This window comes from Neophocaena asiaeorientalis, unplaced genomic scaffold (assembly GCF_003031525.2).
Source record: "Neophocaena asiaeorientalis asiaeorientalis breed wild unplaced genomic scaffold, Neophocaena_asiaeorientalis_V1.1 scaffold85, whole genome shotgun sequence".
Taxonomy (NCBI): Eukaryota; Metazoa; Chordata; class Mammalia; order Artiodactyla; family Phocoenidae; genus Neophocaena; species Neophocaena asiaeorientalis.
Genome location: NW_020174301.1, coordinates 1994294 through 2019201, shown reverse-complemented (window position 1 = coordinate 2019201; position 24908 = coordinate 1994294). Strand labels below are relative to the sequence as shown.

At 35.8% G+C, this 24908-nt stretch overlaps 1 protein-coding gene across 1 annotated transcript in view; it reads right to left on the bottom strand.

Moving 5' to 3' along the window:
- Positions 1-19835: 19835 nt before the first annotated feature.
- Positions 19836-24908, bottom strand: part of SHOC2 (SHOC2 leucine rich repeat scaffold protein) — a 70691-nt gene continuing 65618 nt past the window's right edge. Inside the window, exons 7-9 of the mRNA XM_024756056.1 lie at positions 23875-24012; positions 23436-23553; positions 19836-21936 (exon numbers count right to left, since the gene is read on the bottom strand). Coding sequence (XP_024611824.1) covers positions 21728-21936; positions 23436-23553; positions 23875-24012 — 465 coding nt within the window. The 3' untranslated portion in view covers positions 19836-21727. The remainder of the gene's footprint in view (positions 21937-23435; positions 23554-23874; positions 24013-24908) is intronic.

Sequence of the window (24908 nt, the reverse complement as noted above, 5' to 3'; positions counted from 1 at the left end):
GGCACATGAGGCATAACAAACAGTTGAGAGCCACTGTAAATATGGAGGTTGGCATTCCTGGCCTGAGGAGAAGTCACTCCTGGGCACACAAATGGGGGTTCACTATTATTTCTACTAGTAGATACTACAGAGGATCTGAATAGACATTTTCCCAAAGAAGACATATGAACGGCCAACAGGCACATGAAAAGATGCTCAACATCGCTAATCAGCAGAGAAATGCAAATCAAAACCACAATGAGATATCACCTCACACCTGTCAGAATGGCTATCATCAAAAAAGATCACAAATAACAAGTGTTGGTGAGGATGCAGAGAAAAGGAAACCCTTGTGCACTGTTGGTGGGAATGTAAATTGGTGCAGCCATGGTGGAAAACAGTATGGAGATTCTTCAAAACTTAAAAACAGACTAACATATGATCCAGCAATTCCACTCCTGAGTATATAACTAAAGAAAATGAAAACATTAATTAGAAAAGATATATGCAAAAAATATATATGTTCATGACAAGAGACCCCAACTAGCCAATCTTGAGAAAGAAAAACAGAGCTGTAAGAATCAGGCTCCCTGTCTTCAGACTATACTACAAAGCTACAGTAATCAAAACAGTATGGTACTGGCACAAAAACAGACATATAGATCAATGGAATAGGATAGAAAGCCCAGAAATAAACCCACATACCTATGGTCAATTAATCTATGACAAAGGAGGCAAGAATATACAATGGAGAAAAGACAGTCTCTTAAATAAGTGGTGCTAAGAAAACTGGACAGCCATATGTAAAAGAATGAAATTAGAACATTCTCTAACACCATACACAAAAATAAATTCCAAATGGATCAGAGACTTAGATCTATATGAGGCCAGGCACTATAAAACTCTTAGAAGAAAACATAGGCAGAACACACTTTGACATAAATTGCAGCAATACCTTTTTTGATCCACCTCCTACAGTAATGAAAATAAAGACAAAAGTAAACAAATGGAACCTAATTAAACTCACAAGCTTTTGCACAGCAAAGGAAACCATAAACAAAACGAGAAGACAACCCTCAGAATGGGAGAAAATATTTGCAAATGAAGTGACCAACAAGGAATTAATCTCCAAAATATACAAACAGCTCATGAAGCTCTATGTCAAAAAAACAAACAACCCAATCAAAAAATGAGCAGAAGATCTAAATAGACATTTCTCCAAAGAAGACATACTGATGGCCAAAAGGCACAAGAAAAATGCTCAACATCACTAATTATCAGAGAAATGCAAATCAAAACTGCAGTGAGGTATCACCTCACACCAGTCAGAATGACCATCATGAAAAAGTCTATGGACTTCCCCAGTGGTCCAGTAGTTAAGACTCTGCGCTTCCACTGCAGAGGGCTCGGGTTTGATCCCTGGTTGGGGAATTAAGATCCCACATGCTGTGTGGTATGGCCAAAAAAGGAAAAAGGAAAGAGAAAACGTCTACAATCAACAAATGCTGGAGGGGGTGTGGAGAAAAGGGAACACTCCTACACTGTTGGTGGGAATGTAAATTGGTACAATTACATTACCACTATGGAGAACAATATGAAGGTTCCTTTAAAAACTAAAAATAGGACTACCATATGATCCAGCAATCCCACTCCTGGGCACATATCCAGAGAAAACCATAAATGGAAAAGATACATGCACCCCAATGTTCATTGCAGCACTATTTACAATAGCCAAGACATGGAAGCAACCTAAATGTCCATTGACAGAGGAATGGGTAAAGAAGATGTGACACATATATACAATGGAATGTTACTCAGCCATAAAAAAACAAACAAAATAATGCCATTTGCAGCGACATGGATAGACCTAGAGATTATCATACTAAGTGAAGTAAGTCAGACAGAGGAAGACAAATATATGATATCACTCATATGTGGAATCTAATTTTTTAAAAAATTATATAAATGAACTTATTTACAAAACAGAAACAAAGATTTCAAAAACAAACTTATGGTTACCAAAGGGGAAACATGGTAGGGGAGGGATAAATTAGGAGCTTGGGATTAACATACACAAACTACTATATATAAAATAGATAACCAACAAGGACCTACTGTATAGCACAGAGAACTCTACTCAATATTCTGTAATAACCTGTATGGGAAAAGAATCTGAAAAAGGAATGAATATATGTATATTTATAACTGAATCACTATGCTGTACACCTGAAATTAATACCACATTGTAAATGAACTTATACTCCAATAAAATTTAAATATATATGTATGTATATATATATATATGTTCGCGGCAGCATTATTTACAATAATCAAGATATGGAAGCAACCTAAGTACCCATCAATAGATGAATGGATAAAGAAGATGTGTTATATATATATACAATGGAATATTACTCAGCCATAAAAAACAGCGAAAGCTTGCCATTTGTGACAACATGGATGGACCCTGAGGGTATTGTGCTAAGTGAAATAAGTCAGAGAAAAACAAATACTGCATGATTTCGCTTATATGTGGAATCTAAAAAACAAATGTATAAACAAAACAAAATAGAAACAGTTATAGATACAGAGAACAAATAGGTGTTTGTCAGAGGGGAGGGGGTGGGGGAGAAGAAAAATAGCTGAAGGAGATTAAGAGGCACACACTTTCAGCTCTAAAATAAATGAGTCACCTGTATGAAATGTACAGTGTGGGGAATTTAGTCAATAATAATGTACTATCGGGGCTTCCCTGGTGGCACAGTGGTTGAGAGTCTGCCTGCCAATGCATGGGACACAGGTTCATGCCCCGGTCTGGGAAGATCCCACATGCCGCGGAGCGGCTGGGCCCGTGAGCCATGGCTGCTGGGCCTGCGCGTCTTGAGCCTGTGCTCCGCAATGGGAGAGGCCACAGCAGTGAGAGGCCCGCGTACAGCAAAAAACAAAAACAAACAAAAAACACACGGTCATCCGTCTGAACGTGATGAGCAGGTGGGGAACACAATGTTCCCACTGCCGCCCATGCCCCACACACAGCTGGAACCGAATGCTGCAGTAAACTACAAACATCTGTCAAGTCACTGCATTGCTGACACAGGGGCAGGGGCAGGGAGGGGGTGGCAGTCACCAGAAAAATATCTATTGCTTCCTCTGAGCTATAATTTAATTCCTCCACTTTCTTGCTACCAGTGCTGGAGCTCTTTGCAAGCACATTGTTCCTGAAGGTGAATGTAAGCTAAAAGAAAAGCATCACCTCCAAGAGTGTTGTTGGAAGGAGCTGCCTTACTTACCACCTTCCGTGTTTCTCGTCACTGACTGGCAGGTCCATCCTGCTTTTCCCATGAAAACAAGTGTGAAGTCCTACCGCCACCTTCATCTTTTTTCCAAGGTGCTAGCCCATCCTGCCCCCACCTGGAAGATGAAGCCAAGTGTTTTCTGCCCCTGCAAGGGCCTCCGGCCAAGACCCAAAAGACAGCAGTCTGTGCCAGGATCAACTCTACCTTAAGGATGCCAAGAAAGGTTGGGCTCCCATCTGGCTCTTTGCTGCTGCCAACCTTGCAGGACATATGTGTGTTTCCCCTAAAATGTGACTGCTGAGAGCTGTCCGCACACATGAAACTTACTATCACCTCCTGAGTTTTCCAGGTCAGTTCTCACAAATAAGGGCCCTTTCCCACCACATCCAGGTGAATTGCCTTGACTGCTTTGTCCAGAAGCATAAGAAAAAGCACACCTTGAATCAGTTATGGCGAGTGATGGCTATTTGTGGCACACAGGTGAGCTAGAGCCACTGGCCCTTGGGTGTAAAGGAGATATCTGTCACCAACATTAATAACTTTTAAACTAACATTTATTAACCAAATTAGGTAAGGTGAATCACCCTTCACATTCACGTAAAGAAACCATGGAGACCCCATGCGTGAAACACACACACACACACACACACACACACACACACACAGTATAAAAGGTAATCTGGTCATTCTGCTCCCTGGAAATGATTTTTTTTTCCATTCTCCCTAGTTAATGACACCAGCAAAGCACAAGCTTCTCCCTTTTAAAGGGAGGGGTGCCTGCCAGCTCCTGGGAAGCATTAGAGTGGAGTCATTAAGAATTTGAGCTTTGGAATAAGATAAACCTGGGCTCTGGTCCTGCTTCTGTCACTTAGTAACAGTATTAACTTACTTAACCTTCTGGACCTTGGTTTTCTCATATGGAAATGGGGAAAATAGTAGTAAGCACCTCATGCAGGCTCTTAAGTGAGTGTTAAATGAACAAATACATGGAAAATACATAACACAGTGTTCAGTATTTAATAAATGCTTGACATGCATTAAGTACATTTGTTTATTTGGCAAAACTTTCTTCTTTATTAATCTGATTCTTCCTCAGACAGATGCAAAGAGATCCTAAGACCTGCCCACTTAAAGTTTGATAGTTAATAAATTGCCATGAGAGGGACTTCCCTGGTGGCGCAGTGGTTAAGAATCCACCTGCCAATGCAGGGGACATGGGTTTGCTTCCTGGTCTGGGAAGATTCCCTCATGCCGCAGAGCAACTAAGCCCGTGTGCCACAACTACTAAGCCCATGTGCCACAACTACTGAAGCCTGTGCACCTACAGCCCGTGCTCCACAACAAAAGAAGCCACTGCAGTGAGAAGCCCGTGCTCCACAACAAAAGAAGCCACTGCAGTGAGAAGCCCGCACACTGCATTGAAGAGCAGCCCCTGCTCACCGCAATTAGAGAAAGCCTGCGTGCAGCAATGAAGATCCAATGCAGCCAAAAATAAATATTTTTAAATTGGCATGAGAAATAAGAATTAAAAAACAAAATAAAACTGGGGAAACGTGACTTTAATGAGTTTTAACAGGTATTTATTCCTTTTTGTGTGTGCAAATGGCAAGGGAGGGGGTGGAAGTCCCTTGCCTCGAGACTACATAAAACTAAAAAGCTTCTTCTGCACAGCAAAGTAAAACCATCAACAAAATGAAAAGGCAACCTACAGAATGGGAGAATATATTTGCAAATCATGTATCTGATAAGGGGTTAATATCCAAAATATATAAAGAATCCACACAACTCAATCACAAAAATATAAATAATCTAATTTTTTTTAATGGGCAGAGGCTATGAATAGACATTTTTTCCAAAGAAGACACACAGATGGCCAGCAGGTACAAGAAAAGGTGCTCAAAATCACTAATCATCAGGGAAATGCAAGTTAAAACCACAATGAGACACCACCTCACACCTGTTAGAATGGCTATTATCAAAAAGACAAGAAAGGGAACCCTTGTGCACTATTGATGGGAACATAAATTAGTGCAGCCACTACGGAAAACAGTATGGAGTTTCCTCAAAAAATGAAAAATAGAACTACCATATGGTTCAGCAATGCCACCTCTGGGTAAAACACTAACTCAGAAAGATACATGCACCCTCACGTTCATTGCAGCTTTACTTACAATAGTCAAGATATGGAAGCATTATTTACAATAGCCAAGGTATGGAAACAACCTGTGTCCATTAGTAGATCAATGGATAAAGAAAATGTGGTATATATCAATGGAATACTACTCAGCCATAAAAAAGAAAGAAATCCTGCCATTTGTGACAGCATGGATGGACCCTTAGAGCATTATGCTAAGTGAAATACGTCAGACAGAGAAAGACAAATACCATATGATCTGACTTGTACATGTGGAATCTAAAGAAAATTCAACCAAACAAAAAGAAAACCAAAAACCAAGTTCATAGATATAGAGAACAGATTGGTGATTGCCAGAAGTGAGGAATAAGGGGTGAGCAAAATGGGTGAAGGGCAAAGGGTACAAACTTCCAGTTATAAAATAAATAAGTCATGGGGATGTAGTGTACAGCATGATGACTATAGTTAATAATACTGTATTGCATATTTGAAAGTCACTAAGAGACTAAATCTTAAAAGTTCTCACAAGAAAAAATAATTTGTAACTATATATGGTGATGGATGTTAACTAGATGTATTGTAGTGATCATTTCACAGTATGTACAAATATTGAATCATTATGTTGTATACCTGAGGCTAATAAAATGTTATATGTTAATTTATATCTCAATACTAAGTGAATGAATGAATGAAGTAAATTAAACCCAAAACAAACAAGGAAGGAAAAATGAAGGGCAGAAATCAATTAAAAACAGGACAACTATGGAGAAAATATCTATAAAACCAAAAGCTGATTATTTGAACAGATACATAAAATTGATCAACCTCTAACCAAAATGACCAATGATACGACACAGGATAATGATACCTGGTGGCTGCGAAGGGACAGGGCATGTTCATTTTCTCTTAATGGTCACTCTTCACTTCTTGGTCTATTGATGTTGAAAGCCAGATTTTGAACTGAGGGTGAATAAAGTGTGAAGACAGAGTAATTATAGCACATATTTCTAAGCTAATGGAAATTCTTAAAACTCTCTGGCAAAAGAAGAATCACCCCAACGTGATATTAGGTTAAAGGAAGCAGAGGTAAGGATTTCCTGGCTGTGCCTTAAAGAGATGTTTGTTAAGTATTAAAAGCCTTTTATCTTCCCAGACTTTGAATATTTTGGTTTCTAATAAGAAATAAATGAAAATTATTTATTTTTTGATCTAGTTAAACTAGTTTTTTGTGTATATGTCAGGCAATCACCAAATAATTTTTCTACAGAAACTGTTTAAAATAATTTCAAACTTACAAAAAATAAGAATAGTGTAAAGAAGATTCATATGCCCTTTACCTAGATTCACCTATTTTATCCCAATTGCTTTATCATATACTTTCTATGTGTGTATGTATGTTTGTGTCTCAAACACACACACACATAATTACACAATATTACTTTTCAGAACTACCTGAGGGTAAGTTGCAAATATCGTGGAACTTCACCTCTAGATACCTCAGTGTTTATGTCCTAAGAATAGAAATGTTCTTTTACATAATCACAGGACAGTTATCAACTTCCATTGGTACATTATTTTATCAATCTCCCTTTGTATTTCAATTTTGTCAATTGACCCAACAGCATTTTTTCTCCAATACAGAAGTCAGTCTAGGATGCATTTACGGTAGGTCCCCTACATACGAACCTTCAAGTTGCGAATTTTCAAAGATGAGAACATGTGTTCCATCAACGTCAGGCGTGAGTGAAATTGCAGCTTGCCCTCCATCTCCTATTGCTGGCGATCCTTCAGCTCTACCATCTCCCACCTCCTCTCCTTCCTCCAATCAGTAACTCTTCTTGCCCGTTCCCTTGATGGCAGCCCCTGTATGCCAGCCGTTGTACTGTACTGTAAGATTAAAAATGTTTGTGTTTGTTATGTATTTGTGTGAAAAGTATTATAAACCTATTACAGTACAGTACTATATAGCCGATTGTGTTAATTGGGTACCTAGGCTAACTTTGTTGGACTTACCAACAAATTGGATTTACGAACGGGCTCTCAGAATGGAACTCGTTAGTATGTAGGGGACTTACTGTACTTGTCATGTCTTTATAGTAGCCGCCAACGTATTATTCTACAGCCTTTCTTTGTCTCTTATAACATTGACATTTTTGAAGAACAGAGTTTCATTTTGTTTTTTAATAGAAGATTCCTCATTTTGGGTCTGTCTGATGTCCTCCTGATTAGGTTCCAGTTATACATTCCCAGCAGGAATACTAATATGTGTGACATTGTATCCTTCTTAGTGTATCACATCCAGAGTAACTTCATATCCATCTGCCCCTCATTGGTGATCTTAATTTTAATCACCTAGCTAAGATGTTTATTGGGTTTTTTAAAAAGATAACTATGATTTTCCCCCTTGCAACTAATGAGCAATCTGTGGGGACCCACTTTTTGGTCATGCAAATGTCCTGCTCCTCATCAAAACTTCTCCCCTAGATTGAACATCCATTGATGGGACTTCCCTGGCAGTCCAGTGGTTAAGACTCCGTGCTTCCACTGCAGGGGGCGCAGGTTGATCCCTGGTCGGGGAACTAAGATTCCACATGCAGCGAGGCCAAAATATAAAATAAAAAATTATCATCACTGATACTTGCTTGAATCATTTTTTACTGTGATGGTTGCAAAATTATTTTCTCAGCACTGCCTCTTCATTTACGACATTGCACAGAACCCTCACTTCTTCCCTGTTTATGTGTCTATCACAAATATGGATTCATGGCTTCCTATTTTTTTCATGATTTATAATTAAATACTGCTCTTATTTTGGTGTCCAAATAATCCCAGATTTGGCCAGTCTTTCAAGCTGTCTTCTCTGTCATTGTGACATGCTCCCATTAATTTGGGGAGCACTTTCTTGCTCTTACTTAACAAGATGTTTCAAGGATTCTGCAGCCTTGGAATCAGCCATTTCTCTGAGGAGCCCTGGATTCTGTTAGTGGGGTAATAGAAACAAAGATCTGGATACGAGGAGTACTCTTTGCTCCTGGGGTGTCTGCTTCTAGGTCCTTCCAGTGAGCTAAGAAATATACAAATGTATATACACATACACACACCTAGATACACACACACACATACATGTGCACATGTACATATTTTGGAAATCATGAGCTTACATTGTTATTTCCAGTGTCAGTCCATCCCCACAGGGTTCTGTCTTGCTTTCCCCATTCCAAATGTGTATGACACCTCTTTCATAGTGAGAATCCTGGCTCTCATCCATTTGCTCAATTTTATAATACATATAAAATAATTTCAGGATCACTTCACCTAAACCACTACAAAAAAAAAATCAAGTTCCTCAAAAGATTTCAGAGATAACAGTAGGCTAAATGAAAGAAGCCAGACACAAAATTCACATATTATATGATTCCATTTATATGCAATATCCAGAATTGGTAAATTCACTGTGGCCGATAGCAGATTTCTGGTTGCCAGAGTCTGGGAGAAGGGAGAAATAGGGAATGACTGCTTTGGGGTATGAGGTTTTCTTTGGGGGTGATAAAAATTGTTGGAACCAGATGGAGGTAGTGGTTACACATAATGAATGTACTAAAGACCACTTTGAAATATTCACTTTAAAATGGTTAATTTTATGTTATGTGAATTTCACCTAATTTTTTTTTTTAAAGAATTCAGAAATCATAAGCAGTTTTCCCCTATCCTGCAACCCCAAAGACTGAGGGAATACAGTCAAATACAATTGAGTTTGTACATTTGCTTCCAGTTTTTGGGTTTTTCAATTTCCCATTCCAATCCTTGCATATTTTATATTGTGAATGTGCTGACTATGCTTCCAAAAGTGAAAGCTATACCCAAAAGTTATACTCAGAGAAGTGTCACTCCCACCTTTATCCCTTCCGGTCTGTAATACACCACCACTTGAACAAACTTAATCGTCTTCCTTCTATAAAGATAAACATATATTTATTTTTCCTCTTTCCCCTTATTTCTAAACAAAAGGTAGTATATATGCAATATCCACTTCCTTTTTTTTTCTTTTCTTTTGCGGTATGTGGGCTTCTCACTGTTGTGGCCTCTCCCGTTGCGGAGCATAGGCTCTGGACGTGCAGGCTTAGCGACCATGGCTCACGGGCCTAGCCGCTCCGCAGCATGTGGGATCTTCCCAGACCGGGGCACGAACCCACGTCCCCTACATCGGCAGGCAGACTCCCAACCACTGCGCCACCAGGGAAGCCCTCCACTTCCATTTTTTAACTGAACAAGTTACCTCCGGCAAGTGACTCCATATCAGTGCATAAAGCCTTCTCTTCATATAGTGTTGTGTAAAATAGTCTATAGATTTCAATTAGATCAGTTGATTGGTGGTGCTATTGAGTTTAACTATGTCCGTATTGATTTTCTAACTGCTGGATCTATCCCTCAGAGACAGAAGGGTATTGAGGTTTCCAACAGTAACAGTGGATTGATCTATTTCTCCTTACAGTCAGTTCTATCAGTGTTTGTCTCACGTATTTTGATGCTCTGTTGTTAGGCATCCACACATTAAGAATTATGTCTTCTTAGAGAATTGATCTTTTAATCATTTTGTAATGCCTCTTTACCTCTGGTAATTTTCTTTGCTCTTAAGTTTGTTTTGTCCGAAATTAATATAGCTACTCCAACTTTGATTAGTGTTAGCACAGTATATCTTTCTCCATTCTTTTGCTTTTAATATATATGTATCTTTATATTTAAAGTGTGCTTATTGGAGGCAACATATATTTGGTCTTGTTTTTTTTATCTACTGTGTCAATCTCTTTTCATTGGTGCTTGACGTGATCACTGATATAGTTGAATTAATATCTAACTTCATTACCCTTGTTCTCTTTTTCTGTCTTCCATAATTTTTCTGCCTTCTGTGCTTTGAATGGAGCATTTTATGATTCCATTTTCTCTCCTCTTAACATATTAAGTATATTTTAACTTTTTTTAGTGGTTGACCTAGAGTTTGCAATATACATTTATGACTAATCCAAGTTCACTTTCAAATAATACCTACATCACTTAATGGGTAGGGCAAGCACTTTATAGTAGAGTGTTTCCAATTCCTCTCTCTCATCCCTTATATATAACATTGCTGCCATTTCACTTATCCATAATCTATAGTCACCAAATATATTGTTATTATTTTGAACAGTTATGTTAAATCAGTTAAGAAAAATGGAAGATTTTATTTTACCTTCATTTATTCCTTAATGCTCTTCCTTTATGTAGATTGTTTCTCACCTATATCACTTTCCTTCTTTCTTAAGAATTTCTTTTAGCAATTCTTGCAAGCCAAGTCCATTGGTGACAAATTCCCTAAATTTTAGTTGTGTAAGGAAGTATTTCTGAAGGAAATACTTCACAGGGTACAGAACTCTAGGTTGGTTTTTTTTTCTTCCTCTCAACACACAAAATATTTTACTCTATCCTCTTCTTGCATGATTTTGAAAACAAGTCTGATGAAATTCTTCTCCTTGCTCCTCCATGCGTAAGGTTTTTTTTCCCTCTGGCTTCTTTCAAATTTTTTTCCTTTACTTTTAATTTTTCTGTCATTTGAATGTGCTATGCCTAGGTATATATTTGAGGGTATTTATCCTGTTTGGTATTCTCTCAGCTCCCTGGATCTGTACTTTGGCATCTGACATTAAATTTGGGAAATTCTCAGTCATTATTGCTCAAACATTGTTCCTCTCTTTCTTCTCCTTCTGGTATTCCCATTACATGTACATCAAACTTTTTGTAGATGTCCCATAGTTCTTTTTTTTAAGATTTATTTATTTGATTTATTTTTGGCTGCAGCGGGCCTTAGTTATGGCACAGGGTCTTCATTGAGGCATGCGGGATCTTTCATTGTGGTGCATGGGCTCTTCATTGTGGCACGAGGGCTTCTCTCTAGTTGTGGCTTGCAGGTTTTCTCTAGCTGTGGTGCGCAGGTTCCAGGACACGTGGGCTCTGTAGTTGTGGCGCACGGGTTCCAGAGGGTGTGAGCTCTGTAGTTTGTGGCACGCAAGTGCTAGTTGAGGTGCATAAGCTCAGTAGCTGTGGCATGAGGACCTAGTTGCCCCACGGCATGTGGGATCCTAGTTCCCCAACCAGGGATCGAACCTGCATCCCCTGCGTTGTAAGGTGGATTCTTCACCACTGGACCACCAGGGATGTCCCTGTCCCATAGTTCTTGGTTTTTTTTTTTTTGTCTGATCTTATTACTCTTTGCTTTTCATTTGAAATATTTCTACTGACATATCTTCAAGCTAATTCTTTCCTCAGCAGTGTCATCTACTGAACCCATCAAAGGCAGTCTTCTTTTCTGTTATGGCTTTCCATTTCTACCATTTTAAAATTCTTAAAATTTCCATCTATGCTTATATTACCCCTTCTTTCTGGCACATCGTGTACTTTTTCCATTAGAGTCTTTAGCATGTTAGTCATTATTTTAAATTCCTGGTCTGATGATTCCAGCATCCCCGTGATATCTGAATCTGGTTCTGATGATTGTCTCTTCAAGTATCTCTTTTAGTATGCCTTATAACATTTTGTTGAAAGCTAGACATGACATATTGGGTAAAAGGAGCTGATGTAGATACGGCTTCAGTGATGTGGTGCTAAGAGGGTGGGGGAAAGGGAAGTGCTCCATAGCCTTATGCATAGCCACATCTTTGTGCTTTTGCTCCTAGGCTGTGACCAAGAAATACTTAGTTCTACTCCCCCCTGCCCCACCTTCAGTGGGACAGGAAGGCTAGAGTTAGATATTTCCATTCCCACACGTGGAGAGCTGGAGGGACCTATAGTTGGATATTTCTCTTCCCCAAGAACAGTCAGGCCCTGATAAAACCCCAAAGGTTAGGCTCTGGTAAAATAATTTCTCTTGAGGGCAGGGCTTTTTAAGAACAGAAATGCTCTCCGTATATTTCAAAATGGCTACTTTTTACCTCCCCATGCTAGAAGTATGAAGAGATTCTTCTCCAATCTTCACTGTGAGAACCTGTTAGAGCTTCTGGAGATAGAAACTCAAAATAAGTGTGGGGACCCCTTTAGACTGGGCCACAGCAAGTTTTTAATTCTCAAGACTTGTCCATGCTGAACCATCAGCAATTATTACAGTTTAGGTTTCCTACCCCAGCACTGGTTTCCATGGAAACTTATGCTCATCGATTTCTGCTCTGGTAATTGTGATTATCTGTATCCACTCACCTCTCCAATCTGGGGGGCAGCAATTTTCCCTGTGACCTCAATTCTCTGACAAATCTAATAAGAGTTGTTTTCAGTTTGTTTAGCTTTCCATTTGTTGTTAGGACATAGTGACAACTCCCAAGCTCCTTACATGCAGGACTAGAAACTCGAATTTTGTTTTTGTTGTTGTTGTTGTTTTTTATAGCATTTATCAGCCTCTAATAGACTGGAAGTTTTATTATGTTCATCACTTGCCTTACTCCACTAGAATGTAAGTTTCATTTATTCTGGTGTTTTGCTCACTAATATATCCTGCACCTAGCTCAGTGCCTGGCATGTCAGAGAGTGCTCAAATATTTGCTGAATGGATGCCCACCATTTCTTCATATCCAAGTCTAGGGTATAGAAAAACAAATGAACTTCAATGCAGAATCCTCTATCAGCCATACCACAAAAGATAACTGTGATAACTTTACTTTGGATTTATACCCGGCAGGCCACCTGGATTCAATGGTCTTGGAAGCAAATGAAATCTAGTTACAGCACCTGTCACTCCATTGTTCCCTTGGATTAATTTAAACTGATCAGGATGGCTAGCCAGGAAGCCACCTTTCTTAATTACTACTCACAAAGCTCCAAACATCTCTCTCCCAAAGCTGAATTTTTAGTAAGGAGAATGTGTTCACAGCTAAGCATACAACATCACAAAGTCAACATGATAGAGTCAAAAGAACACTGCACTAGTAGAGGTAGTCCCCAGGTCCACTGCACTACTTATTAGTTGACTTAACAAGCTCTTTGGTTTGGTTTATCTTTAAAATAGGTAATATCTACCTGAAAGGGAATGGTCCATGTGATGTCTTTGAATCCCCAATTCTAAAATCATTGATCCTTTGTCCAAAACAAATATTTCATTAGTAATATTTCACCTATAATCAAGATGAAAGACTACCCACACAAAAACAGTAGCAGTTAAGTATATAAATTACACATTATAGACTTAAGTCTGACACTCTGTATCTTGCACTTGGTTTAAAAGGATGAGAAGGAAAGAAGTGGGGAACTCAATCTAAATTGTTCAAAATTATGGCTGTTACAATGTATGATTTTTCAAATTAGCAGATTCTTAACGGAGGAAAATTTGATTTGGCTTTCACCTGGTTAACCTGTTTAAATCAGGCCTCACTTCATCAGCTTTCACTTGAGTGACCTATTTCAACTGGGGCCGTGCAGATGACGTGGTTTATTGGGAGTGGAGTAGGAAGAATACCGACTAAGGAGTCAGAAGACGCAGGCTCTAATTTCAATGTTGACATGATACTCACCAGTGTGTAACTCATTTAATTACCCTGGATATTCTCTCATCTTGAAAATAAAGATAATGGAGTCAGATTTACATAAAAACTAAAAGAACAGCAAGGGAATAATGAAACTAGCTTAGTTACTTAGAGTAATACACAATTGATCCTTAAAGCTAAACATAACCCAAACCAAGAAAGTAGGAAAAATTATCAATGTTGTTTTTTAAGATACAGAAGTAAACCGAATCCTTAATAAAATTGAATCCTCAATAAAATTCATAGGCCATGGAATTGTAGTAATTCAAATTATTTTAAAATTCACTGTTGGAGAAATAATAATAGAGTGGAAAGTTATAAAATAACTGCCAAGGCAACTTGGTATAAGCAAACCCTTTTTGACCTTAGAACTTGTTTTAAAGACTTCCCTTGAAAGAATTATTTGTATATTTTAGAATATTTTAAAAAGCTGGCATTTACTACATGGTATTCAAACTGGAGAAACGTAATCTCGACAAAGAGTGAGTGGTGTGTGTATGCGTGTGTATGCATATAAAACGAAAAAAGTAAATCCTAATACTCGGATATCTCATCTGTGATAGCATCTAATCAATGTGGTAAGACTAATTGTCTTGGGAAAAGTAACAGAATAAGTTATGACTATACAAAAGCATAAAACTAGAAAAATTTTGCTTCTGCAATCTGAATTAGGAGTTACTTAGAAGAATTCTTGACTGTACAGGGTTCTTTTCAAGTTGACATCAAAGGTCAAAATGTGTAGATTACTTGCATCTACGCTGATGTTCAAGGAAGGAAAAAGAAATCACCAAACATTTGGTGGAAAAATGGTTATCACTCCAAACCCAGGCTCCTTCATAACTCATTATGTTAATATTTTATTCTCTAAACCAGTCTATCAGTACTTTTAATAACTCAATTAGTGTCCTCAATTGCCTTGGGGTGGCCTTTATTAAACAGTAACAGGAGTTGCTCTGGAGGTTAGAAAAACTGAACTCTCAATGAAATCAGCTATTCTTAATTTTTTTTAAGCAGATTACTCAAATAGGTGTGAAATACATTAGATTGTAATCTCCTCAAAGGCAAAATTTTGTGTCCGTAGTGTGTGTTTGACAAGATATATGATAAACATTGCTTTGCACCAAGTAATAGTGCTAGTTAAAAGTATGGAACCTATAATAAAACTGAGCAACACATAACAACCCTCCAAATCAAGAAAACCCAGAGAACTTCTTTACAAATCAGTCACCTGCCTGAGTTAAAACACATAAAGTTCACTTCATTTATGTTTTCACCATTGTGCTCTTTCTCATATTCATATACATGTACTCACATACACGTGACTAGTGTGACTGAGAAATTAATTTTAATTAATCTAACTAGCCACATGTGGCTAGTGGCAACTATTTCAGACAGTGCAGAGTCCTAGAAAAATGGGCATAGAAAGTAAAATGATATTGAAGAATACATTGAGAGGTTAGAAAAACTAAACTCTGAATGAAATTGACTACTCTATTTCCAAAATACCATATTCCTTGTCTCCTTCACAGTTTTACTACAGCTACTTCTCAATTTCTGCAGATTCTTCCCTTTCTCTGCAAAAGCTAAATGTTGGAGTTCATCAGTATTCCACCCTCTTCCCATTCTCCATGTTCTCCCTAGGAAATTCTTGCTTCAATTACCATCTATTTGCTGGATCATCAGTTTCCAGGCCTAACTTCTAAGCACCAGATCTAAGTATCTAATTGCTTACTTGACATCTCCACTTAATGTCCCACAGGTACTAGAACGCATCTTCCCCTCACACCCAGACAACTAAAAGAACCTGGTCCTCCTGCAAAGTACCATAGTTTAACAAATACATGCAGGTGCTTAAGCCATAATCCTGGAAGTAACCTTTGATTCTCTAACTCACTTTTTCCAACCAGTCATCAAGTCTTACTAAACTTTCTTCCTAAGACTCCCTTAAATGTTTATTGCTTTCCATCCCCAATGCTACAATCCCAATCAAAGCCACTGTCATCTCTCACCTGGATCACACCAACAGCCTCCCATGTGGCCACTTGGCTCCTAGTTTTGATTCCCTCCAATCCATTCTTCTCAAGATGGCCAGAGTGAAGTTTTAAAAATATTCAACACATGTCATAGAATGTTAAGAGGAAAGATGACAGTTAATCACATTGTGAACAGGACAAATATTTGTTACCTGCCCTGATAAGTTTTCTTCAGCCAATTAAATAGTTCCCACTGGGTAAGGTCTCTTTTACCCTTATAGCTTTTGTTCTCATTAACATTTGAAAACACAACTTAATGGTCTTTATTAGCCAATATTAAAACTTTCTTTTTCTAGGAATCCTGTACTCAATTTCCACCTTTAGTTACCAAGACATCTTAAACGGCAGACTTTCTTATGAAAGGTTACAAACAAAACAGAAAGCATTTTCTTCAATGAAGGCTCAGAGAATGGCGAATTACCTCTAATAATTCAATGTCTCCATTATAGGACAGTCTTCATTACAGGATATATTCATTATATACTGTTTTTAAAAAATCCCCCCAAAATCCTGTAAGTTTGGAATTTTGTAAATAGTAAATATGAACAATATAATAATTATGCTGAAGGTCACTATTCACCACACAAAATACTTTGTTGCACTTTTTTTGTGCATCTGCTTTTGTATATCTTATGCATGCCATTTGCTTTTTTAAAGTTTTCCAGAAGATTAAATGGTAGTGAAGAGTCATTTCTCTTAGTTCCACATTCTTGTGGTTCAATGACATTGCAAAGACTGATTTCATGTCCAACTTCAGTTACACATAGGATTGGAGCTTTCTTAAAAGATTCAATGGCAAAACATTAAAAAATACATTATTTATACTGAATACCTTACTACTAATGACTGACTAAAAAAGGTAATTTTTATGTAGTCAAAATAATCAACAGTATAAATCAGGTTAAAAGTACATTTTCTGAAGGCTGTTTATACCTTTTAGCCTTGAGTCATAACTCAGAATAGCACAAACCACGTTAAACATCAGTGGAAGGCTGATTTTTACTAGGAGAAAAGTCAAAACTGTTAAATATTGTTCTCAGGTATCATTTTTGTAGTGTTCTGTCTATTCCTTGTAAACTGTGTACTATGTAAATTATCATGTATCTAATTAAAAACAAGTTCTGGTGTGCAGATTGAAATATAATCAAAAGACACCATCATCATATAAAATACTTTGTTTCTTTCTTAATTACAAGATAACTTTCTGAACTCTGTTAAAAATGAGTTTCGAGGTGAGAAATGAGGAAAAAATACACATCAGTATACTTTTCTATTAAAGACTAATATTAAATGTTTTGAGCCATATATGAAACATTCCCTTTGGTAGTGGAATGAGGTTTTATGTGCTAGCTAGCTAGCTAGACATATTGAAAAATAATTTCTACAAAATCATGATAAAAGTGGTATAGATGACTAATGCAAATGTTATTTGTATATTAAGCCTCATCAGACCAGTGGAAGGTTAAATTCAGCATATAAATAATACCAGTAATGATAAAAGGTAAATTAGATAACATATGGAATCTAAATAATAATGGTCACTGATAAAGCACCTACAGGCTCTAATTAGACTTTTAGAGTAAGATCCTTTTTAGTAGTACCTATAACAAATAAACTGATTTTAATGTCATTTAAATATTATTTGTTATTAGGATTGTTAGGATGGAGCTCTAATAATTTGCATGAAGATCAAATTCTCTCCACTATTCCACCTAGTGCCATTTGTGCAAATGAGGAGGGAAAATGCTCCTTCCTCAAGACTCTTTACTTCCATGTATCAGAAATTTGACATAATATCATGATTTTGTTAGAACAAGGCACTTTACTGCCATCTGCTGAAAAACTGTCATAATAAATATGCAAATCTATGATGTGACTAAATCCCCCCAACATGTAGTGTTGTATGCTGCACAACCTGCAACACCCGTACCTGATAGCCCTGCCCATGCTACTTTCAATAGTGGACACTGTTCCTCCTACCAAACTTTAAAAAGTCCCCAGTCTGAAATACTATAAACTACTATCCAGTTGAAGTCTTAATCACTAACAGGTATTTATATTCAAAACAGTTTACATTTAGAATGTATGCTATCAACAGGAAAATAAGTGTGTAAAGAGAAAGTTTTTCGAAAGGTACTGAGGACCAACTTCAGTTTTAAAAGTTAAAAAAAAAAATTCAAACCTTATTTATACTTTAACTTAAATTTCAAAATTAAAAATTAAACCCACAAATGTTTCCTTAGAATTAGTGTTGTCAGGTTTAAGACGACATTCTATTCAATAACAAAGTACTGATATGTTTTATAAAACATTCTCATAATATTTTTGTAATACAACAGCATTCAAGATACTCCCTTAGATACCAAATCAGTATTACAACTCTTGCATATTTAAATTCTGAGATTTGATAATTAACCAAAGATTGTCATGTGTATTCCAGTTCCCCAAATTGGCTCTTAAAGGCTAAACCAACCAAAAGAATAAGGCAAGAGAAAAGTTCTAGCTAAAGATATGTGGTATACCATCTTCTTCTGGTATAGGCAGAAGGAAATCTTTCTTCACAAGTTACGTATTTTAGTTAAATTTGAAAATTTCAGGAATGTATTCTTTTTCTTATTTTGGGTTGTGTCATTTGCTTTCATCTAAGTTTTAATCATGCAAGAATAACCATATATCCTGGTTTTCCAGACAGTTCTGATGTATGGCTACTGGCCCAACACAACAATTTATAGCCCCCTTTCCATTTCAAAGTGTACCACTTTATACACTTTAACCACGACCCTTTCTTACTGATGAACAATTACAAATTCTGCAAGCTGAAATTTGGACTCACTATTTATACATGGCTTAGCAATAACTGAGATGAAAAGCAAAAGTTACAACAAAAGTTATCAGAGAAAGACTAAATTGTGATGTATAACAGTTTATCTATTTTAAATGATTCAGGCTTTTACAGTGAGATAAATTAGAAATACGCAATTACATTTATAGAGCTCATTTCAATTGTATTATCCACCTTTTACTAAAAGTACAAATAAATATTTTATGTGTATTTTCTCCTGCAAGAGTTTCTATCTTCTATTGTTTTCATATGTATCCGTCAAATCCATAAATTACTTAGCATCTCCCGATTCTTTCTGTATGAAATAATCATTTGGGATTTTAAAAGTATTAAACTACCACAAAAGGATTGTTTGACATTGTCAGTTTGCTACTATATATATTAACAAAAAGCAAAGTTTAGAGCTATGTTTTTACAGTGTAACATTCTATGACATTTTCTATTTACTGAGCCTCACAGAGAAACCAAACTTAATTTCTTTTAAAAAAAAAAGGACAATTGATGGACATGGCAATTCGTCCCACTGCAGTTTTAGGAAAATATTAGTTCATATGTAGTCATTCAACAATATCCCTTACTATACTCAAACTACTTAAATATTAAATATGATCACACAGGATAATTGGGAAATTAGAGTCCATTTTAGTTTTGTGTTAGAAGTAATGAAATTCATGAGTTCTTGCAAGGCGGCAGCCATACATGTGACACATTTTATGCATCTTAAAAATATATATATAATTCCTCAGCTATAGATGGTTTGCCTGTTATATCACTTCTACATGTAGGACTGTGATCACTTTGCATTTCTCCTGCAAACTAACATAAATGAGAGTAGGGGGACCAAAATGTTTTAAAAACCATATCTATATTCATTTTTAAGAAACAATACCCATATTTTTTTCAAAAAAAAAAAAGACATTAGGTTACTGCCTTTAAAGTTCAAGTTCCATTATCTTAAGATATAAACACATCTGGATATGAGATTTTTAAAAACCACACATACACACAAGCTCTAGGTAGAGCTGTAATAAACAAATTCCTTTTATAAACACAACTTTAACTGAAAAGCCACAGTAGATGGAAAAAAAGAAGAAAGGATATTACTTGGTAAAATCCAGTGACATCTACAATAGTTTTACAGCACATTTAAGCATTCTACGGTTTTATATCTTTACCTGCCTTCCATTTCTTAGTTGCTCCTTTAAAAATTGCCAATTACGTCTACAGGTTGAACCTCAAACTTAGTCCTGATTTTGAGTGCCAGGAAAAGCAAAACAACACTCCAAATTTCTATCTTAATGTTATAACCTTACTTCAAAAATGGTTTTATTTAAACTACAATGCCCATCTAAATGGAAAAAAAAAGAAAAGAAAACCAAGCAGCAATATGTAATTATACATAATAGTTATTCATTATATGGGAAGTGTTTTTTAGGATGATATCTAGAATGCACTTGCTCTGTGAGTCTCTTCAAAACTTAAATCGACTAGACTGACACTATCAAAAGTAAGCATACTGTAATAAGGGGCACACACAATACTGCTAGCCTTCAAAGCAGTAAAGCAAAAGAAAATATACCAAACAGCACATGCATATCTTACAGAACTTCCATTGAACTATCAATGGCTTCTATGCAATGTGCTCTTTTCCATAACTGTATTAACTACCAAAAAAGGAAAGATGAGATTGAAATCAAAGGTACTGAACTGAATTGTCTGAAGCCAGTACTCCACATGTGGGGAAAAGTGCATTTAGTTCAGCAGCAATATAGCACAGTGTGAAGATATTGTGCTTAGACGCAGATATTCCAGAACTGAAAGATGTACAAGGCAAGTCAAGATATAAAACCATAGTACACTGTTAAATAACCTTGAAACATACATATATTGCAGTGTTCAAAGAAAAACATTCAATTTCATTGTACAAGGCTAGGGAGAAATCCTTAAAGTTACCTATCGTAGTTTATGATATAATAAATACATATCTATATAGCATTGTATATACATATATAGAATGTGTGTTTACGTGTATCTTTGTCTTTTTTTTTGCCAAATTATTCTGTTAGTTTTTGTGGATCTGCAACTTTCAGGAATGAAAACTCCTTTACACTACAAGTTTCTGTTCCCCCAAACTTAAGAAAAGATATTTATACTAGAAAAGGTCTCAATACCCTCCCCCCAAACCCAAAGACTCACTTCAGATATTCTGCTTCACAATTGATCAGAGAAACATAATTAAAGGAATTCTAGAATTTCTGACTGTATCTTTTCACTTTGCCAGTTGTTTTAACAAGCAAATATCTTTTAATATTTAAATCAGCTGATGCAAATTCTTTAGCAGAGGATATAAACTCTAGATTTCACTGATCAAAACAGAGCAAATCAAAACCAAAAAAAAAAAAAATCCAGTGATTTACTCTGACTGTAAACAATATATAAAATTCAAATCTCAAATTTCAAAATAAGTTAAAGAAAAATTATACCTTCAGGGCCTATATACTATAAAGATCTGACAATTGGTAAGGGGAAAATATATATGAAAAGTTGCAACAAAATTGTTTGCCCAGTATTTTTGCTAAGAGAAAGTATATCTAACTATACTACCTCTGGCCCTTAAATTTAATAACTTCATAATTTGTTGGCAAATGTTTTAAGCAAACTGGCATATCATTTTACACAACAGAAAACATCCATCAAGTTCAGCAAAGAAAACTTATATAAGCCTTTTGTACAGAATTTAAAAAAATCTAAATGGCTATGATTCCTCTATTAGCAGAAACACATAACGCAGTCTTTATAAATCTGCCAAATATATCAATATCTACATAAATAGATACAGATATAGATATGAAACATTAATGGCAGTCTATTTAAGAACAGTGTGTGGGACCAGCAGATTTGTATCAGACCATGGCACGATATGGACCCTGCATCTTTAGGAACTGAATGATGAAAGAAGGACCCCCAGCAACAATCTGAGGTGGAAGATGGCTGAGTGGACAGTTCTCAATACTCATGATTGAAAGCTTGCTGCAAAGAGCCAGCTCAAAGGGAAGGCTATGCAGGTTGGGGTTGTCATTCAAATACAGCTCTTCTAGATTCTCCAGTGTACCTGTTTTAAAAAACAAAATTATTTTTTAAGAAAATTAATTACTATTTAAAAAGTTCAACTGGGCATGATCCTTATCCTGGGTATTATGAATACTGAACACACATTTCCTTTTACTCTCTTAGTTTTAAAACTCTCTACAACTGTGGATCTCAAACGTTCCCGCATATTCACATAAACTGATGTCCAGATCATGCTCTATACTAATTAAATCAGAATCTCTTCCTTTATGGTTAGTTTTCAAGCTTGGAGTTTTTTTGAAAAAACATATACTACAACTCCAGAGACTCTGTTTGGGATAGCTTGGCATTCATGTGTATATTTTCAAAATTCCAGAGGTAAGTTTATTATACAGTCAGTGCCTATAAATCACTTTCCTCTTGGAGAAAATGTGATAATCTCTCTCAGTAATAAATTTCTCATGTGAAAGGTTTTTGTTACTTTGTATAAATCTTTCACTAAGAGAGTTATTACATATTTGACAGTAAGCCAAAAATCAATTTATGTAATCTTTTAAAATTTTTTCTTAGACTGTCTTAGGATACTCATACTTTCTAGGCAAATGTTTCTAGCAATTGCATGAGGCCAGATGGATAAACATACTAGAAATAAAAGTGTATAGTTGCCTTACTGTTTCCAATTTTTAAACTTCAAAATTTATAATTATTTGATAGTGGTATGTAGAAAATAAAAAAAACAACAGTTACTAGGTAATGGATTTGTTCACATTTAAGATTTTATTTATTATTCAGAGCAACTCTATGAGAAGTTACTACTATCCTTATTTTACAGGTAGGAAACTTGAAGCTTAGCGAGTTTCTTGTACCTTATCCAAGCCACAAAACCAATAAGCAGCAGAGCCAGATTTTGAATTGTCTATTGTACTCCAAAACCATTCTTAACCACTAATCTATAGTGCCTCTGAAACAGCATGGTATATAGATGGGAGAATATAATACATGGGATTACTAATTTTAGAATTACTATGTGACCTTAATCAATTAACTCTCTGTAAAATGAGGCAATTTACACTGCCTAAAATTTAAGGTGTTTACATTGATAGTATGAAATAATGGATATGAAAACACTTAGAAAATTCTGAAGTACTCTCAAATATTAATATTAATCAAATATTAATATCAATCCTAAAACCTCACAAGGGAAGGTTCTTTTGGCATAAGACACTACTAATTTAATTCAAGCTTGTGTAATTTTTAAATTTGGAAGAAAAATAACTCTTCTAAATTGAGGTTAAATCTACTGAAATGTAAGTATGCTAAAACATTGTCAAATATAACATTAACCCTAAAACCCCATGAGGAAACCTAATCAAAACCAACCAACCAACCAACCACTACTGGTGCTCTATAAAAAAATTATGAGCCTGATGTAACCTGATTAAGATGAAAAAAATAGTAGATTTGTTATATTTATCTGAAATACTGCTTGAACACACAAAAGCAAATTATTACTACAAAGTCAAGTATCCAAAGGGTTCATACCAATTTCCTCAGGAAGATGAGTAAGTAGGTTCTCTCCAAGGCCTAGATGTGTAAGATTGGTAAGGTGACCAATGCCTCTCGGAAGAGTGGTTAATTGGTTGTTTGTCAAGACTAATTTCTAAAAGATTAACAAAATAAAAGACGGTTACATATATATTTCCTATAACATGTAAATTTTTAAAAACTACATCTAAACTACTAAACCAATAAAATAAACATAGAAATTAGATTGGATAATATAAGAATCACTAAATAAGCTTTTCTTTCAAAAAACATCATTTGTTAGGAAGACAAAAGCAGATAGGTTACATGAACATAAAATTCAGCCCTAATGCTATATAACAGGAAAATCTGTTTGGTCCAAGAATAACATGCAATTTGGAATGCATTACAAAAACCTTAATTATATACCTATAAAATCATCAGGATAATGTTTTACCTGTAAATCCTTAAGATAAGCAATTTCATTTGGCAAGGATTCTAATTTGTTCTCCTCTAAATCCAACTCTCTTAACTTCCTAAGGTTTCCAAGACCATGGGGAAGCTTCTTTAGAAGATTGTTTGATAGTATCAGAACCTAAAGAGAAATTTTTGATAATGTTTGACAGCTCACAAAACAGAATTATGTATTATTGTGTGGCTTAAAATTTATTAAGCAATGCTAATTTTCTAAACAGTGAATATTAAGGGTAATGTTTAATTATATAACAAGACATTAAACTTACTATTCTAAAAAAAAAATCACCATAGTTATTGGAAACAAAATAGTTTAAGACAAAACTAATAAAAGCAAAAGGAAAGAATTTAATTTTAACTAAATTACAAAAAATATAAAATTATTAACTACTTGCACTAAGATTCATACAGTTAATGGTATTTTGATACTGAATAGTTACAAATATGTATCTAATAGGAAACCAATTATTTATTCAAAACTCCTTACTAACCATCATTTAAGGGAGACAATTGACTTCTAAACTGCCCATATCAATCCACTACAGTTATTATTTGTAGAAAATTTATTACATTGCAAGGCATCCTGAAATATCCTGAAGAAGGGAAAAAAAAGGTTGAAGAAGATAACAATCCTTATTCTCAGAGAAGTTACAATGGGGGAGGGTTAGGTGGGGAAACAATACTGGGTATAGGGATAGTGAAAAGAGCACTAAATGAAAAGATCTATATAAAGTTCTGGCTAATTTTTTATGCCCACTTATTTCTCCCAAAGTTATACTACACATAATGAAGTAAACATATTCAGTAAGACCAAGAAATGATATCATTTATTGAGCTATCATTTGCTGAGTGTACTACTATTTGCATTGCACTGTACTAAATGAGAAATGTGCATTATTGCATTTAATCCTAACTAAAACTTTATGAGGAGAATACTATCATCCCCATTTCACAGCTGAGGAAACTGAAGCTTGGGCATGTTAAATCCATAAATAGAGAGAGTTAAAGTGGAACTGT